The 18657-nt window shown below is 38.5% G+C and overlaps 3 protein-coding genes across 3 annotated transcripts; 1 reads left to right on the top strand and 2 right to left on the bottom strand.

The window, feature by feature from the left end:
• Positions 1 to 202: 202 nt before the first annotated feature.
• On the top strand, positions 203 to 8859 carry LOC143549835 (CDP-diacylglycerol--glycerol-3-phosphate 3-phosphatidyltransferase 2-like). Its single transcript, XM_077040631.1, has 7 exons — positions 203 to 659; positions 1464 to 1561; positions 1646 to 1696; positions 1802 to 1915; positions 8202 to 8258; positions 8334 to 8419; positions 8490 to 8859. Exons 1-7 carry the CDS (start codon positions 461 to 463, stop codon positions 8608 to 8610), a joined length of 726 nt encoding a protein of 241 aa, XP_076896746.1. The 5' UTR covers positions 203 to 460; the 3' UTR covers positions 8611 to 8859.
• Positions 8860 to 9405: 546 nt separating this feature from the next.
• Positions 9406 to 10266, bottom strand: LOC143549829 (protein RDM1-like). Its single transcript, XM_077040625.1, has 3 exons — positions 10248 to 10266; positions 9961 to 10103; positions 9406 to 9896 (listed from the first exon to the last, which is right to left on the bottom strand). Exons 2-3 carry the CDS (start codon positions 10091 to 10093, stop codon positions 9529 to 9531), a joined length of 501 nt encoding a protein of 166 aa, XP_076896740.1. The 5' UTR covers positions 10094 to 10103; positions 10248 to 10266; the 3' UTR covers positions 9406 to 9528.
• A 5686-nt stretch (positions 10267 to 15952) lies between these two features.
• On the bottom strand, positions 15953 to 17587 carry LOC143549817 (amino acid transporter AVT1I-like). The gene is made up of 4 exons (XM_077040617.1): positions 17167 to 17587; positions 16896 to 17095; positions 16781 to 16804; positions 15953 to 16700 (listed from the first exon to the last, which is right to left on the bottom strand). The coding sequence occupies exons 1-4, from the start codon at positions 17378 to 17380 to the stop codon at positions 16518 to 16520; spliced, it is 621 nt and encodes a 206-aa protein (XP_076896732.1). The 5' UTR covers positions 17381 to 17587; the 3' UTR covers positions 15953 to 16517.
• Positions 17588 to 18657: the final 1070 nt, after the last annotated feature.

Below are 18657 nucleotides of genomic sequence, written 5' to 3'. Positions count from 1 at the left end.
AAAATATTAAAAAAATTAATATAATAATGGTTTCACCTCCCCCCCCCCCCCCCCCTGTTTCACACAACCCATTTCCATTGAAAATGTGGATGTGAAATGGGTATATGAAAGTTGATGTGGCGCAGACGTAGCAGAAAGATAAGGTTTCACTAACTTGTTTCACCCCACCCATTTCCTGGAGATATTAATATCCGGAAACAAGTGCTAACGTACGCCCCGTGCTCAGTTCACGTGCTAACATAAACGCCTGGTGCGCATCCTATTTAAGCTTCACATTACCTTGCCACCATGTCCTCCTTTAACCTCCTTAAACTCCACACCGTCGTTACCTCTTCCATTTCCCTCCACCAACGGCGTATGTGCTCGAGCTGGTGGAGGACATAATTATAATAATATTAATAATAAGGTAGGGTTTCGTGGCCAGAAGAAGAAGAAGGCGTTTAACGACGGTAGTGTGACCATGGGATCGGTAAATAATAATAATAATAATAATAATAATAATAATAATAACGGAGGTGAAAAATTGACTGCATTATCTCCGGAAAACCACAAATCGAAGAAGCAAGAGAAAGAGAAACAAATTCCGACGAATAAATTGCTCACGCTGCCGACGATTTTAACCATCGGACGCGTCGTAGCGATTCCTGTTATCGTTACCAGTACGTCATTATTCACCTTTTATTCCAAGATTCAAGGATTTTTTATGCGTTTTTTTTATAGTTTTGTATAATTGTGAATTTCGTTTGATAGACGTGTGATTAGATCTGCGGTGTCGAGGAATTGATGCGAAATGTGGAGATTTGTAGGTTTTGTATAAACTTAAAATGATCGATTCGTTTAGAATGTTTATAGTAATAGGTTTTATTTGGTTTGATTTAAGGAGGATGATAGTGATAGGTTATGTTCGATTGTGTTATTCGTATTGATTGCGTGTTTATGTATCTGTTTTAGCTTGCTGCGAATAATTTGCGTGAAGTTTGTTACTCTGATTTACGCCATTGTGTGATATGAAGTATTTGTGCAGAGAAAAGTTAATGTAAGAAAAAAGGTTTAGCGTGCGGCATGTGTTGCTTGTGATACATGAATTGTGACTTGTGTATGTTATGGCAAGCTACCTCTTGAGTCTGGTATTCAAATCAATGCATGTTGCGGTTTTGATTTTGTTTAACTGCTTGTTAGTTTATCCAATGTAAGAAAACTTGTTTAACTTGCAGCATTCTGCTTACAGTTTCTCTGTCTTGTTTATGACACATGATAATCTGTGAAACTTGTGAATGCCAAGACAGTCTACCTTTTAAATTTGGTATTAAACATGTTGAATTTTGACTTCATTTTAACTGTTTGTCTGCTCATATGATTAAAAGTGGCATGAAGTATTTGTTTTTGTTGAGATTCAAATGATCAGGAGGAGCCTGATATTACTGTTTTGTTACTAACAAACCTGTTTTTTTGAATGTTATTAGCTTTTTATATGAATAGTCGGTTGGGGACAACTGCTACCACAGGAATCTTCATTGCTGCTGCAATTACAGATTGGCTTGATGGGTATCTTGCACGAAAAGTACGCATGTTATGTTTTGAAGTTTAATAAAGATTAAAGAAACTTTCATTTTCAGTTCAACTCATCTTGTTTGATGCGTTTTAGATGAACTTAGGAACCGCTTTTGGTGCATTTTTAGATCCGGTGGCTGATAAGGTACGCCTTTACTTGTCCATTCATTTTTCATTTCTGATAATTGTTATTTCTGTTTTATTTAACAATCATTTCATTTGTTTAAATATATATGCTTACTGTGTGCAGCTTATGGTTGCTACTACCCTGGTCTTGTTATGTACAAAACCTCCAGAAGCTTCTATGCTTGGAGAATTGCCTTGGTTATTGACTGTACCATCAATTGCAGTTATTGGCAGAGAGGTAATGCTTCATCTTTGCATATTGTTAATGCAGATATATAACAGCTTATACTTTCAATTAGAGGACATATTGTGAATAACAGTTACTTTAATGGTGTACACATTACATAAATGAGATGCTTTGACATTAGCTCAAATCTGCCAAACATAAAATGGCAAAGCTGCCGAACTCAACCTGATGCTTCTTTTTTCTTATTAATTGGTATATGAGAAATTGATGTTTTTTTGTTTCTCTTTGAATTAATTGATGGACTTCAGCATTATAATGGAATTGCAAGTTAGGCTAATGACTATTATTAGTTTGTTGGCACATGGCACATGCAGACTCGTTGCAAAAAAGTTCATTTTCTTTCATGATACTTTTCATTAGGCATGAACATAACGTTTCCATCATGTTTTTTAGGTATATGTCAGTGTAAAATCGCTTTAGATTTTTAAATACATTTGGATTGTACGAGAATATATTCTATGTTTGACCTGACATGTTAAATGTATCTTATGTTTGTAAGGCCCTGAACCCGGTAGCCCTACTTTAGCGTCGGATTTACTCATAAACACAGTTCGTACAAATCAGAGTTCATTAAAACTTTCGCGGAATATAAAAACTTTCATGAAACGTTACAGCAATCCAAAACTTGCCTCAATTAAACATTCTAGTCTTTCAAAATAAACGTCAATTACATTAAAACATCTTGAGTCTTCAGATGCCAGTCTCCTATTCGCCCACCATGTGCCCGCTCAAGCTAGCTGTCTCATTCTACTCACCTGCGTGCATACTAAAAGTCAGCTACGCTGAGTGAGTTCTAGTTAATCATACACTATACAATACACATAAACTTATATTCTTTCATTCATACTTTCTTTTGTATTAACTTACTTTCATATCTTACGTTATAAAGAGCATTACGCCCTACATTCCTCGAGTATTATTAGGGCTCGGTACCCTCATACCTCGAGTATTATTAGGGCTCGGTACCCTCTTTCCTCGAATATTAGTAGGGCTCGGTTCCCTAGTTCTCGAATATTAGTAGGGTTCGATTCCCTCTTCGTTACCATACAACCATACATCATACCTCGAGTATTATTAGGGCTCGGTACCCTCATTCCTCGAGTATTATTAGGGTTCGGTACCCTCTTTCCTCGAATATTAGTAGGGTTCGGTTCCCTAGTTCTCGAATATTAGTAGGGTTCGATTCCCTCTTCGTTACCATACAACCATACATCATACCTCGAGTATTATTAGGGCTCGGTACCCTCCTTCCTCGAGTATTATTAGGGCTCGGTACCCTCTCTCCTCGAGTATTATTAGGGCTCGGTACCCTCTTTCCTCGAATATTAGTAGGGTTCGGTTCCCTAGTTCTCGAATATTAGTAGGGTTCGATTCCCTCTTCGTTACCATACAACCATACATCATACCTCGAGTATTATTAGGGCTCGGTACCCTTTTCGTAACCATACAACCATACAACCATCATTTCTTTCTTTTATTAACTTTATCACGTTCATACACATAAGCATACATATCATACTTACCTTATACATAGCGTTACAACCTGACAGTACATGCAATATCCGAAGATCGTTCACGTACTATCAAGCAATCATTCATACATATCACATCATTCACATAAGGCATACACTTATCTCTTAGGATAAGCGTATTAACAAACATATCGAGTATGCACACAGCCCCGAAAACATAACACATAAATGGGGCTAGAAACTCACCTGAACTCTGCTTCTTCCTCCGATAGTTGTAAATCCCTTCTTTAACTGAGCTCGGCTGACTGTATAAGTTACACGTATCAATACTCGCCTGATTTAATCTGGTGGCCTAGTATTAGCTTACTTTTACTTATCGTTTTTAATTTATTTTCTAATCGAACTTGACTTTAGGCGAAGTTAAACCTTAGGCGAACTTAGCTTTAGGCGAAGTTAAACCTTAGGCGAACTTAGCTTTAGGCGAAGTTAAACCTTAGGCGAACTTAGCTTTGCAGGCGAAGTTGTCATCAGGCGAACTTAGCTTTGCAGGCGAAGTTCATCAGGCGAACTTAGCTTTGCAGGCGAAGTTGTCATCAGGCGAACTTAGCTTTGCAGCGAAGTTGTCATCAGGCGAACTTAGCTTTGCAGGCGAAGTTCATCAGGCGAACTTAGCTTGCAGGCGAAGTTGTCATCAGGCGAACTTAGCTTTGCAGCGAAGTTGTCATCAGGCGAACTTAGCTTTGCAGGCGAAGTTCATCAGGCGAACTTAGCTTGCAGGCGAAGTTGTCCAGCTGCAGGTACTGTTCGTCCTTAAATCCCTTAATCATCTTCGTTTCTTAACCAAATAACTCGATTTAGGTATCCACAGAATCGCCTGCCCAGCGCCTACAAACCCCAACCATCAAATCGACCTAACATCGATGTTTAAAGGGTGCGATTTAGGCATATAGGTTACGGGTTCTTTTATCAATCGATTAACCCATCAAATCATATCCATTTTCAGTAAGTTTAGCTTTGTTGGATTCGTTTTTACCATACAAACACAGATCTATCATTTCTATACTAATCCAAACCTTAACGAACAAGTTCTCGATATAAACGTACCGTAAATGAGTCGAACTACGAACACGAGCTGGTCTTGTTGCTTTGGTTCGTCACGACGATCTAGCACCAACGAGCTCGGGTCCTCGCCTTTGGATGTTGGTTCGGGTTGTGTGTGTTTTGGAGTGTGTAGAGATTAGGATGGATAAATGGATGGAATGGAAAGGATTGGGGTTTAAGGGGGTATTTATACTCCCTTAAGCCCATGGACCGAAAGCCCATATTTCCTTTTGGTCCATATCTAATCCCATCTAATTATCTTACTAAGTCTTCATATTTTGCTATTATTATTTTCGTTCCACTAACTCGTTTATTTCACCCGACACAATAATATAATAAATATTACTTTAGAAATTTCGGGATGTTACAATGTTTGACCCTGCACAAAGTGTGTTAGAATTGTTAGGATGTCTAAAATACTCTTTATGAGGAAAAAAAAGAAGGAAACTTGTGATTTAACAACTGCTTTCAAGCAATAATGGCTATCAACATGCACAAAAAGTTAAAAGTGAATTGAACAACTTATCATACAAGGAAAGTGTTGGGTTCGTAGGCCTTGTTGGCCCGGTTTATTATATGAAGTCAAAAGAGGAGACGGGTGTGGGCGGTCGGGCCCAAGCCCGGCCCGGTTTAGATTTCTTGCATAATAATTTACTAACCCTAGTTCAGTCTCTATATAAACAACATTATGTACTTGTAATATTTGGTCACTCAATAAAGATATACCTAGTTGCCACCCGTGGACGTAGGTCAGTTTAGACCGAACCACGTTAAATCCTCGTGTTCGTTTATTGCTTTCGTGTGTGTGTTCGGTTTCGTGTGTGCGTTTAATCCTAACAAGTGGTATCAGAGCTTAGGTTCGGATCACACGAAGAACACTTTCTTTCACGATTGCAGAAGATAGGGTTGATCTAGGGTTTCGTTTTTTGGCAGCCGCCAAATTAACCCAGCGGTCACCGGGTTCGTCTTGTTGGTCATCAGTTCGATTAGGGTTTGCCGGCAGTAGCGCCGCCACCCTATTACCGATTTGTTCGATCGTTATTCAAGAAGCATCAACCGCTAAAAGTCGTGTCGGGCAGTCTAGCCGACAGAACTGAGTAACCAGCTGCAGTTACGGGTTTGTGGTCGAAGTATAAGTGTGGTAGCCGAGCAGTGAAGCCGGCCTGATTACCTGTTATCGCTGATCAGCCTAACTGAACATATCGTCGGCAGTCAGTTTGTGTGGGTCTTACAATACAAAGGCAGCCGACCAGTTTGTTTAAGTTTGGATGTGCCAAGTGTTGGCAGTTTAGCCCGGAAATATTTTCGGTCCATCCTAAGTTGCAAAGTACAGGTCTAAGAGCAATTGAAACAAGATCCTATTTTTGAAGAACAGTTGTTAAGTCAGAAGAAGCGTTAAAGAAATCTAAACCAGTGCCAACCGCGTTTGTCAGGTTTTATCGTTTCAGTTAAAGTTTCAGTTTTCTGATTTACAGTTCGTTATTCCGCTGCACGTTTAAAATAGGTTGATTATTAACAGAGTTCAGTTGAACAGCCGTTAAGTTCAGGCTCGTGCCATTGTTGTGTCTGTCTCTGTTTTTATCCAGTTTTTTCGTTTTAGTCATTGTTATGGCAGAAGACGGAAAGGTTTCGATACAGAAGTTTGACGGACAGAAGTTCGGTTGGTGGAAGATGCAGATTGAGGCACTACTTTGTCAGAAAGACTTGGATGTAGTGTTTGAGGATGAAAAACCAGAAAAGCTGTCAGAAGCAGATTGGAAGAAGTTAGACAAGAAAGCTAGGGCTTGTATTACATTGTCGTTGTCGGAAGATGTGGCGTTTAACGTCATGAAAGAAACCACAGCCCGTGGTATAATGGACGCACTATCCAACATATATGAGAAGCCTTCGGCAGCGAATAAAGTCTATCTTATCCGAGAGCTAGTGACAACAAGAATGAAAGAGGGTGGGTCAGTTACAACTCATATCAATAATCTTAATTCGATCTTGTCCCGCTTAGTGTCAGTTGACATTAAGTTTGATGATGAAGTTCAAGGCCTCTTGTTATTATCCTCTTTACCCGACAGTTGGTCGCAAACAGTGACTGCAGTTTGTAGTTTGTCTACAAATATTACTTTCGATGGGATTCGAGATCTGATTCTGGGAGAAGATTCAAGACGCAGAAGTTCAGGTGAATCATCAGGCAATATTTTAGTCACAGAAGGTAGAGGTAGGGGAAAACAGCGAGGCAGTGGGAGCAGGAAGAGGAGTCAGTCTAAGACTCGTAAGGATATTGAATGTTGGGGTTGTAAAGAGAAAGGACACTTCAGGAATCAGTGTCCGAATGGTAAGAAAGAGGTGAACGTTACAGAAGACGACACAGATGACGGGGTCAGTAGTGATGAGGGTTTGGTTTGTAGTGTTGAGAGTAGCGTTGATGCTTGGGTGATGGATTCTGGTGCATCGTTTCATGCCACTCACTGTAGTGAAACGATGAAGAATCTTAAATTTGGGGATTTTGGAAAGGTTCGACTAGCGAATGATGATATTTTAGAGGTTACGGGTATGGGAGACGTTGATTTGATAACTTCAGCCGGTACTTCTTGGACTTTGAAAGACGTGAGGGTTATTCCAAGTTTGAAGAAACGTTTGATTTCAGTTGGGCAGTTGGATGACCAAGGGCACGATGTTAAGTTCGGGAATGGGCAGTGGAAAGTAGTCAAAGGGAATCTCGTTGTTGCTCGTGGAAAGAAAATGGGTTCATTGTATATGGTCGGCATGTCATCAAAAGGAGTGGATCCAGTTTTGGTGAAAGACAAAATCCGGTTCACAGAATCTCGTGGGCAGAAGAAGGTTCGTTTTGCAAGTAACAAACCCAGAGCCAAAGTGAAGATTCAGGATGAACGAGCTAGGAAGGTTAAATCAGTTGGGGGACATCGTGACAGTGGGAGCACAGGTCGTGTTTCAGTTACAGTTCCAGGTCGACAGTGGATTAAGAAAACCAGTATTCCAGCTGTAAAAGTCTCTCCAATGAATTACTTGCTGAATATAGAGAGTGTTTGTTCTCAGGTTATCTCAGGATCCGGTAGTTCGTTACAGTGGGAGCCGGTAGGGGCAGAGAATGGGTCAGGGGCAGTTTCAGCCGTGACTGACGTGTTGGAGCTCCGGGGAGCTTCAACGGGCCTTCTGGTTAATTGATGAGAAGGCGGTGGCAACTAGAAGAAGTTTAATGTTCAGATTACAGAAGTACAATCAGGAGTGCAGACGAGAGTACTCAAGGCCTCCGAGTGGGAGATTGTTGGGTTCGTAGGCCTTGTTGGCCCGGTTTATTATATGAAGTCAAAAGAGGAGACGGGTGTGGGCGGTCGGGCCCAAGCCCGGCCCGGTTTAGATTTCTTGCATAATAATTTACTAACCCTAGTTCAGTCTCTATATAAACAACATTATGTACTTGTAATATTTGGTCACTCAATAAAGATATACCTAGTTGCCACCCGTGGACGTAGGTCAGTTTAGACCGAACCACGTTAAATCCTCGTGTTCGTTTATTGCTTTCGTGTGTGCGTTTAATCCTAACAGAAAGTGCTTCATTCTTTTTAGACAGTGGGAATATAAGTTGTGACACTTTGTCTTTTGCATTTTGCAATCAATTAACCTTATCGATATCTTAATAAACCTTAATGATGTTTAGGTATCTGATGAACATTTCACAACCTATTTTGCAGATAACAATGTCTGCAGTTAGAGAATGGGCTGCTTCACAGGGTGGTAAACTTTCAGGGGTATCTTCTAACATCATCTTTATATACATGTATATGTGTGCGTGTATGTGTGTAAATATAATGCATGATTTTCAGGCTGTTGCTGTAAATAATTTGGGAAAGTGGAAAACAGCCACACAAATGACTTCATTAACCATTCTTCTTGCAATTAGAGACTCCAGGTTTGTATGCAAAAATACTTTCTTAATTCTAAAGAAATCAACGTTTTGACTTTCTGACCATAATATGCAGTTTTACGGAGGTAGGGTTACTGGGAATATCTGGTGTTGCTTTGCTATATGTGTCAGCTGGGCTAGCTTTATGGTCATTGGTTGTGTATATGAAGAAGATATCCAAAGTATTGCTCGTGTAACAATTTGTTAGAGAGAAAAACTCACTTCACGGTTCACACCCAAAGCTAGAGCTGCTGATTTTTACCCAAGTTTTCTTATATTTTTCATGCTATATGATGCTATACATATCCTTTGCAGTTCAAATATCGATTTGTTGTCCTCACGTTGATGTATTTGTTCTACCGAGGAACACAACGTTTATAAAACGAGTAACTATTTGTTTTTCGGGGAGATTTACCCTTGATACGACGTATATTTACTGTTTTGTACCACTTAGTTTTATGCATTATTATATGTAGATTCACTTTAAGGGTGTTTGGATTCCGGTAATTTTGGGTCGAACTATTAGCTATAAAATAACATGTTAAAATTCACTGTTTGAACCAATTTGTGCTTACGAATATCACACATACATAAGCGAGTATATTTCATATATCAAATATGAAGATTAGATAAACAGTACGTTTCGTTTACACGGCTTGTTTCAAGTTCGAAAACATACATATTCTAAAAAGGAAACTTAGAACAAAACGGTAGGTTTGGTTTACTCTGCTAAGTTCTAAAACATATATTTCATATTATAAAAATGAAGATCAAATAAACGATAGATTCAGTTTTACACAACTCGTTTCAAGTTTCAAAACGCCAACCTGGCTGTTAAATCAACAAAATCGACCGTGAATAAAATCATATTAATCTCAAACGGACCAGTTTCCTTTGGTTTGGACGGTTTCAACAAATATTCCACCAAACATCAATCTATGCAACTTTTTTCACTAGATTAAAAACAAAACTGTAAACTACATTATGTGAACAAACAAACAAACAAACAAACACAGTTGAATATTAAAGCTACAGAAAATAAAACATCACAAATCCTAAATCTGCTTACTACACTACCAAAGTCAACTAGCAATAGAAAATTACATAAACAACCTTCATAACTGGGGAAAAACAGAATCAATAAAAGCATTGTACATCGGATCAGCCGACCACAATTTAGCAAGAAACTGATGCGACGTTGTGAGCCGATGAACCTCTTCCATGAGCCATATATTCGTCTCAGCTTTACACGGATGAATGACAGTGTCCAACGGTTCATCACCACCGGCTGCATCACTTCTCATCCGGTCCCACTCTCTCACACGAACATTGGTCAAGTAATGCAACGGCTGTCGATACATCTGTTTCATCGACTTTGCTAAACTACTCCATGAAGTGAAAGATATAACCGACCCACGCTGAGCTGGAATCGGGATCTCGCTCATGTATTCTTGATACATTTTCGCACTTCTTATCAGTAAGTCTGCACAATAATAACCAATTCAAAAAAATTCATCATTAACTTTTAACCAGTAGCAATTAACTACCTTGAGGTAATACTTTCTTGGTGGGAGTGATAACCGTAAGCTCGGTCTTGGGTCGTTTGACAGTACCCTGTTTCGGTTTATCGTCATCATCCGATGATATATCCAACGGTTGTGCCGGCATGGTCCTCTTCATAATCAATCACCTACAAACATAAATAATAATCAGACCTAATTTAACCCTAAAACAACAAACCCTAATTTTTCACAAGTCAATTGTGTAAATTGGTACTTAAATCATCAGAATTCTATTAATTACCAATTGATAAAATCAAAACCCTAACACATACAATTAACAGTCAATTGCATGCGATGATTTCAAAATTAAGATTCGAAGAGCAATTGAAACATGAATTGAATGAAATTGTGGAAATTGAATCTGATTTGTGAAGAGAATCAAAGAAAATGAGGAATTAGGGTTTATAGGCATTTGACTTGCAGAATGAATTTGGGAGATTTGAGACTGAAACTGTGAGTGGCGTTACAAGCAATTTTCTAGTTATAGTAAGATCATAATATATACGGTCACCCGAATACAAAAGAAACTACCTGAGCCCGCTCCTGAATGGTTTGGTTTTGAACTAAAACGGAACCGAAAATTAAAATTTTGGATTTTGAGTTTTTGAAAATGGTTTGGTATCTGGACTAGAAAATTTTGAGCAGAAATTCTTTTGCAGCAATTAATGGATTTGGCCTAAATCGTTTTGTTAATTAATAGTCTGGGTTAATTAAACTATTTGAGTTACATATTTATTAATTTATTTATAAATGACTTCAAATAAAAATGAAAGATGAAAATCTATAAATTCGGTTCGTTTTAAAGCCAAACCGCCATTTTTTTTGGTTTCGGCTCATTTCTTCTTCTTCTTTTTTATTATTTTTTTTATGCACACCCCTACACGTAAGAGTTTGGTTTGTTAGTAATCTGAGTTCAAACTTGACCTTGGGCACTAGCTCCCCTTGGTTCAACTTCTCAGGTAATTTATTGAACTTTGATAATAATGTATGTATTACGTTGAACTTTATTTAATCTTGGTTTTGTTATATTATATACTAGGGTATAACCAGTGTTAAACACGGGTGGAAAAACATATCAACAAATCATATAAATATAAACAACATATTCAACCAACACAAATATGTTTCGAGCAAGATGATACTTTCCGGCTGACAAAAGTAATAAACTAATTATTAATCTTAAACAATAGGGTATAAGAGATCAATAGGAAACTTTAAAAAATATAACCAACAAGTTAACAAGATTATTGTGCAAATCTTGCAAATATTAAAGAAAGATGTTGCTTTCAAAAACTTTTCATCAAGAGATGACAACAACTTAAATGGAATTGGTCTGCGAATGTTCAAATCATTGCCATTTAGCAATCCAAACATAATACAAATGACAAATATTGCTATTAAATAAAAGTAACATATTCAAAAATATTAATAAAAATATATAGGAAGAAAAAAACAAACAGTATTTGTTAACATCAATACGTTATTTAAAATCAATTTCATTATATAATTATTTTTTGGAAAATTGGTTTTTATTGGTCCCAACTATTTTTTTTTGCCGGCGGTGATCCCAACTTTCATTTTGGCTGGCAACGGTCTCAACTTTCACATACGTTGAAACCACCGGTCCGCGACTAACGGATTACAAACTCCGTTAATTAAAATCTAATGTGTCGTCCTAGTTGTCAAAAACACCTTACTGTGCATCCTACGTGGACCGGTTGTGTATTAAAACATCTGATTTATACTTAAACATTATACAAACTTAAAGTCCCAAATTATAACAAGCCCTAATCCCCAAATTCTCTGTAACTCTCAAGAACCCTAATTCCCTCTTCAGCCGATCGAAAGACGAAGAGCCGCCGCTAGACGACACCGAAGCCGACGCATGATGATGATCCACCGGAAACGACGTCGTCGGAGATATCGACGGCAACGACGTTGTCGGAGAAATCGACGGATGTGGCAACGGGTGGGCAATTCGATCGGAATCAAACCCTAAAAACCCAGACCCGGTTGCAGCTCCAGAAAGCGGAGTAGAAGAAGAAGACGGCGAGTAGTCCCGGCTGACACGTGGCGAGCCGCGAGGCAATAAGGCTCGTCAAAGCACAGGTGATTGAGGGCTTGTGTTATTTTTAGTTATAATGGAAATAGCCATGTATGCCAATCGAAATAAAGGAAAGTATAGGCCAAATAAAGGCCAAAGTCAAAAGGGTTATAATGGGAAGAACAAGAGACAAGAAGGCAGTAGTAGCAACAAAAAGTACCAGTACCACAAAGGGCAAAATAATACCACAAAGAGCAAAATAATACTGGTGATCAAAGTGATAGAAGATACTGGGGTCAAAACAAGAAATTTCCTTATAAATGTCATAATTGCGGCAACCGTGGCCACATGGCAAAAGAGTGTCCAGAAAAATAAACCTGACGAAGGTAATGTTGCTGTTGTACGAGAAGAGGAACAGTGGGATGCCGATGCTCATTATGCATGTGAGGAACCGGTTTTAGCCTTAACAACCTCGATGGAGAGTAAGAATAATGTGGTAGACGAATGGATCGTGGACTCGGGTTGTTCAAATCACATGACAAGTAACAAAGGAAGGCCTAAAAGTCCTGTGAAATATGAGGGCTATCGAGTCGTTGTAATCGCCGATGACTGAGACACAATATCGCCCATGTTGGGCAGGTTCGTTTTCATCCGGGAAGCAACAAGGAGGAGTACGTGTTGGATAACGTCTATCACGTACCGGGCATGAAGAAAAACTTACTTTCAATACCACAAATTACCAAGACGGGTAGATAAGTTCTATTTGGACCAAACGAAGTTATGGTGTTCGATGAGTTCGAGACCAAGTCAAAACCGATCTTACGAGGGCAAAAAGAATGAGACGGTTTATTTTCTCTCGGCTGGAACGGCGTACGTAGAAAAGACGAAGTCAAACCAAAATATAGACATGGCATAAACGGTTAAGCCATGTGGGGTACGATAAGCTCGAACGGATGATTAAAAGAAGCTTCATAGTTGGTCTACCAAAGCTAGAAGTTAACAAAGTTGTAGTTTGTGTCAGTGTCAGTTCGGGAAGTCAACAACAACCGTTTGAAAGTTCCACACATCGATCAACTAAACCACTAGAGGTCGTGCATTCCGATGTGTTCGGACCCGTGAAGCAAGCTTCAATCTCGGGTATGAAATATATGATAACCTTTATTGATGATTTTTCTAGGTTTTTGTGGGTGTATTTCATGAAGGAAAAGTCTGAGGCCTTTAGCAAATTTAAGGAGTTTAAAGGCGAAGCCGAACGAAAGACAAAACATGATGTCGAGTGTCTTCGATCCGACAACGGAGGAGAGTATGCATCAAGGGAGTTCAACGAGTATCTAAAGAATTGTAAGATACGAAGGCAACTCACGTATTCAAACACACCGCAACAAAACGGTGTATCCGAGCGGAAGAACCTAACTTTAATCGAACTATCGGGAAGCATGATTCATGATAAAAACGTATCGGGACGTTTTTGGGCCGAATCAATGAAAACCGCAACCTACGTTAATAACCGAACACCGCAACAAAATATGAAGTATTTATCACTTTTTGAAAAATTATTCAATACTAAACCGAATGTTAGCTATTTTCGTGTTTTCGGTTGTGTTTGCTATGTGTTCGTTCCAGGTCATCTCTGACATAAGATGGAAAAGAAAGCGATTCGGTGTATCTTTATAGGGTATGATAATGAAAAGAAGGGTTGGCATTGTTGTGATCCTACAACCGGGAAGTGCTACGTATCCCGAAACGTTATTTTCGATGAAGCATCATCATGGTGGTCCGATAACCATGAGTCTTTACCCGACTCGCCGATGCTTAAACAAGAGTACAAAAATCAAGTGACACTTAATTTTGATGTTTCAAGTACATCAGCCGAAGAAGATGAAACAAATGGTGATATCGGTCTGTCCTCTCCTAGACGCAGTCCGTGGCAAACAGGTACAAACATCGATAATCATCTGCGTCAAACGAGACCGGTGAACCAAGTGTTCGACGATCGAACCGTGAAAGAAAACCGAATCTAAGGTATGCGAATGTCGCTGTCTTAAAAAACAAAGAAGAAACGAAACCAGAATCGTTTGAACAAGCAAAGCACAAAGTTCAGTGGGCTTGTGCTATGAAAGAAGAGGTTGATGCCTTGGTGAAAAATCAAACTTGGGAGTAAATCCCGAAACCGAAAGATGTGAGGCATGTATCATGTAAATGGGTATACAGACTAAAAGAAAAACCGACGGGTCGGTTAAGCGGTTCAAAGCTCGTTTAGTAGTCCGGGGATTTTCGCAACAATACGGGTTAGATTAAGAAGAAACATTTAGCCCGGTAGCTAAACTTACAACGGTTCGAGTATTGTTATCCATAGCCGCGAGTAAAAATTAGACGTTGTGGCAAATGGACGTGAGTAATGCGTTCTTGTATGGTGACATTGACCACGTTATTTACATGGATCAATCGAGGGGATTTGAAAGTCTAGAATACCCGAACCATGTGTGTAAGCTCAAGAAGGCGTTGTACGGGTTGAAACAATCACCGCGAGCTTGGTTCGGTAAAATTGGAGAATTTTTAGAAGCGAACGTTTCTACTTCGTCCGATACAAGTTTTTTGTCCGAGCCAAAGGGAATAGAATGGCGGTGGTGCTCGTTTACGTAGACGATCTTATTATTACCGGTGATCTAGTTGATGTAATTGATCAATTCAAGCAGAACTTGTGTGTTAGATTCTGTATGAAGGACCTAGGAAGGTTGAAACACTTTCTTGGGTTAGAAGTTAAGTACAAGTTGGAAGGGTTAATACTGCATCAAAGGAAATATGCAGTGGATTTATTGAGTAAATTTGGCATGGCATGTTGCAAACCAACTTTAACTCCAATGGAGAAGAATGCACAACTTAGTGCTGAAGAAGGTACGCTTCTTGAGGACCCAACTGTGTACCGGAAGCTCGTTGGTCGTCTTATCTATCTAAAACTTACGAGACCGGATATATCTTTTGCGATTGGTGTCCTTAGTCGTTATATGCAAGAGCCTCGGAAGCCTCATTTGGAAGCGGTGCGGCGTGCGCTTCGGTATGTGAAGACGAGTCCAAGTTATGGAGTATTGTTCAAGAGGAAGGCTAAGATTGAAATAGTTGGTTTTTGTGATGCCGACTATGTCGGTGATCTAAGCACTCGGAGATCCACCACAGGTTACGTATTCATGGTTGGGTCGGGAGCAATATCGTGGTGTAGTAAACGGCAACCAACCGTTTCGTTGTCCACCACCGAAGCCAAGTATCATGCGGCTGCAATGGCGGCTCAAGAGTGTACATGGTTAGCACGGTTTCTAGAAGAATTGAATAAAGGTAAGGAGCATAAAGTCACTTTGTTTGGTGATAATATGTTGTCGATAACCTTGTCCAGGAACCCGACGTTTCACGCGAGAACCAAGCACATTGAGGTGCATTACCATTTCATACGGGAGAAGGTACTTAATGGTGACATCGTTTTTTAGTATGTAAATACACAAGAGCAAGTCGCGGACGTGTTTACTAAAGCTTTGTCAAATGATAAGATGACCAAGTTTTGTGAAGCTATGGGGTTAGTGGATGCAAATGTTGAGAGGGAGTATTAAATTAAATCAACATTTGAATTATAACAAAGGGTGGTTTGGATAATGATCTTGTGGGGTGGTGGTAAAGATCAACAATAATAATTAGTTTATTATTTTAAACTTAGCTTGTCGTTTAAGTTTTAACATTCTGTTTGTTTTAGTATTTGAGTCCTATTAGAAGTTAAATAGGTTTTGTGGTAGGTATATGTACCCACGTAAACTTTGGGTATTATATATGTTTTCCTTTGTTTTATTGTTAGTCAATTGCTTATAAATAAAAAAAGTCTTTATGTTCGTCAAGAAGTCGAATATACAAGAGCGTGTACTTGTATGGGTTTGTGATTTATTTGTGAAACGTTAATTGTTTAGCATAATCCTATGCAGTTGATGATAAAAAATAGCGGATATCGGTCATTAACCGAGTTCTGAGATATCCGTTATTGCGGTGGGATAGCGGTGTGTGTGTGTGTATATATATATATAACACCAAAAGTTATCTAATATTAATACTTAAGTCTTAACACCAAAATCATAAAAGTCAACAGTTCAAAACACAAAATAACTATATTTTTAATTTAAGACATGATTTAGTCAATTAATCGAAAGCCATGAAATCATCCTCAGATTTAGGGCTTAGGGTTAAATCAAATGGAATTAAGCTCTGGGCAAAAAAAAAAAAGGTAATGGGAATCATCTTTGAGCCAAAAAGTTTAACAAATTTGGGTCAAAAATTTTGAACTGATAAACTCGCCGATAAATCCGATATATCGGTAGTCAAATAGTGGCAAAATATCGGTAAATAGCGCCGCAAATATCAGAACCGATATTTGGGCCGATATTTCGACCGCTATTTTACAGATGGTCCGATAACCGCTATAGCACCGATATTGATAGCATAGGCATAATCCCAGAACCTACAACTAAAGGCATAATAATTGAAGAAACAGGTTACCTGGAATCCAGGAGCATTCCTCTCTTATCGTGCAAATACAGACAATGATAAGGTAGTTCGCGATAAGTACAAATGTAAGCAAAATGCCCAACTGTGGTAATATGTATTGCAGGTTGCCCTTTTGCACCATCAATGTCCCTATACAAGTTGACTGCATAATTATAAGCATTAATTAGCAAATGTAAAAAAGTTGGTTACAACTATAAAACACAATAAAGTTCTTATACTTACAAAGGACAGAATGAAGACAAGCATCTGAAAGAGAGAAACATTACAAAAGTCAGTTTTAAGTAAATTACGTAATTAGAAAAAAATGATTTATATTAAATAAATAAGCGTGACCTACCCCACCAGATAGACGTCCAACACGGGGAAAAGCAGTCCCACACACATCCTCGTACGTTTGTCTCTGAGTGGTGCAGCACCTTCCAAGATCCAGAGAGTTCCAAAATGCAGCAGCCGCAACTATAGAAAGAAGAACATAACTAAACCATCCTCCTGCGAAAGGGGCTGAGATAAAACTAGTACTAGCAAAGGCGTATAATCCTGCAACAGTATTGTTCACTTAATACATGCAAAAAGTTATGAATCACGTATTATATTACTAAATAACTTACCTATTGCTAAAATATTGAGAAACCCAAGTTTTGGTTGATTTCTATGCTGTGTGATTATGTTTGCAGGAACTGCAGATGGTGGATTACTTGTGGTGGGAGCTGATGATGTTGATGCAGCGACTGCTCCCAATCTTGGCTGAGTACTTGGGCCAGGGCTTGTACTTCTTGATGACGGGGGCGACCATGGACTAATGGCAGTGATGTAGGTTGACATCGTTCCTAAACTTGAGAAGACCACTGATGCTAATGATGAAGTCCTAGTGTATAATGTTCCTGTGGATGATCGACTATGTTGTGGATATCTTGCTCTTTGTTGTGTTTCATCTCGATGTAGTTCTACATTTAAAAATCTGCCACTTTCTTCGTCACTTGGTTGGGCTGATGGATAATCTTGAATACTTTCTGATGTTCCATGTTGTTGAGATCTGCAGGTAAAAAAGAATAAACCAAATGAGTATGTTTATTACATGTGCATATATAAGATTAAGTATACTTTTAAAATACTACATGTTTGATTGGCTGGCACGCAATAACATTTCATTTTCTTGAATTTGATCTTGATCGTTCCGTGCAGACATTTTGTGGAATTGCTGAAAAGGAAAACCGAAAACAAATTGTCATCAAAATTTTATTCTAAAAAGTATCAGTCAGTTTTGAAGTTTATCTTCGAAATGAAACAAGTTGGGTACATATAGACCTCATCTTGAACGTCGATGAAACCAGCCAAGCACACAAGTGTTTGGTAAGGTGTAGGCTCTAAACGAGCCAAGCCACTCACGAGCTCGAGACTAAAAACTAGTGTCTTAAATAAAACGAGCTCGAGCTTCGCCTATTGAGCTCGAGCCGCTTAACAAGTCTAAACGAGCCAATTATTATCTAATATGTGTTTATTTAGTAATAATCCTTATCATATACAAAAACCAAGATAAGAGTAACAACATAATATATATTATGTTATGCATTCATATATAAACTAATTAATAAAAGTCCAGCACGAGTCTAAATCAACTTCTCGCGGACATAGTCTAAGCTTTAAAACTAAATTAAACTCGAAGTGAGACGATCTCGAGCTCGGTCTCTCGTAAGATAATGAGCTCCAGTCAACTCACAAGCCTAAACGAGCCTATCTTTATATAACTTTTATTTAATATATCTAATATATATTTACATAATATGTATAATTATTGTATATAAAATTTTTGATAAAAATAGCAAAATAAAAAAAAAATAATTATATATAAAACTTTAAGTTGAAAATACATCTAAAACGAGCTGAACACACTGTTTGAAAAAACTACTCACGTTTGACTGTTTAAGATATAAAATTAAAAACCTAAAACGAGCCTCCCCTAACTTTAAACGAACCGAAGCTTTATCGAGCAGGCTCATGAGCATTACGAGCCTATTTCTTTATATAATTTTTATTTGATATATCTAACATTAAAATCCTAACAAGTATTGTGATAAATATACCAAAATAGTATAGTATAT

Source organism: Bidens hawaiensis, unplaced genomic scaffold (assembly GCF_021521415.1).
Source record: "Bidens hawaiensis isolate Kalapana, Puna unplaced genomic scaffold, B.hawaiensis_p1.1 tig00000978_1, whole genome shotgun sequence".
Taxonomy (NCBI): domain Eukaryota; kingdom Viridiplantae; phylum Streptophyta; class Magnoliopsida; order Asterales; family Asteraceae; genus Bidens; species Bidens hawaiensis.
Note: the sequence above shows the minus strand (reverse complement) of the source record. Positions and strands in the feature narration are given on the sequence as shown.

Excerpts from the sequence above, each read along its gene's own strand:
- LOC143549835 (XM_077040631.1), top strand. The coding sequence starts at position 461 with ATGGGATCGGTAAATAATAATAATAATAATAATAATAATAATAATAAT. Across the intron at positions 1,562-1,645 it reads ATGGGTATCTTGCACGAAAA|ATGAACTTAGGAACCGCTTT; the intron begins GTACGCATGTTA and ends GATGCGTTTTAG. Across the intron at positions 1,697-1,801 it reads TAGATCCGGTGGCTGATAAG|CTTATGGTTGCTACTACCCT; the intron begins GTACGCCTTTAC and ends TACTGTGTGCAG.
- LOC143549829 (XM_077040625.1), bottom strand. The coding sequence starts at position 10,093 with ATGAAGAGGACCATGCCGGCACAACCGTTGGATATATCATCGGATGAT. Across the intron at positions 9,897-9,960 it reads CAAGAAAGTATTACCTCAAG|ACTTACTGATAAGAAGTGCG; the intron begins GTAGTTAATTGC and ends ATTATTGTGCAG.
- LOC143549817 (XM_077040617.1), bottom strand. The coding sequence starts at position 17,380 with ATGTCAACCTACATCACTGCCATTAGTCCATGGTCGCCCCCGTCATCA. Across the intron at positions 16,805-16,895 it reads TTGGACGTCTATCTGGTGGG|ATGCTTGTCTTCATTCTGTC; the intron begins GTAGGTCACGCT and ends TCTCTCTTTCAG. Across the intron at positions 16,701-16,780 it reads TTGTCTTCATTCTGTCCTTT|TCAACTTGTATAGGGACATT; the intron begins GTAAGTATAAGA and ends ATAATTATGCAG.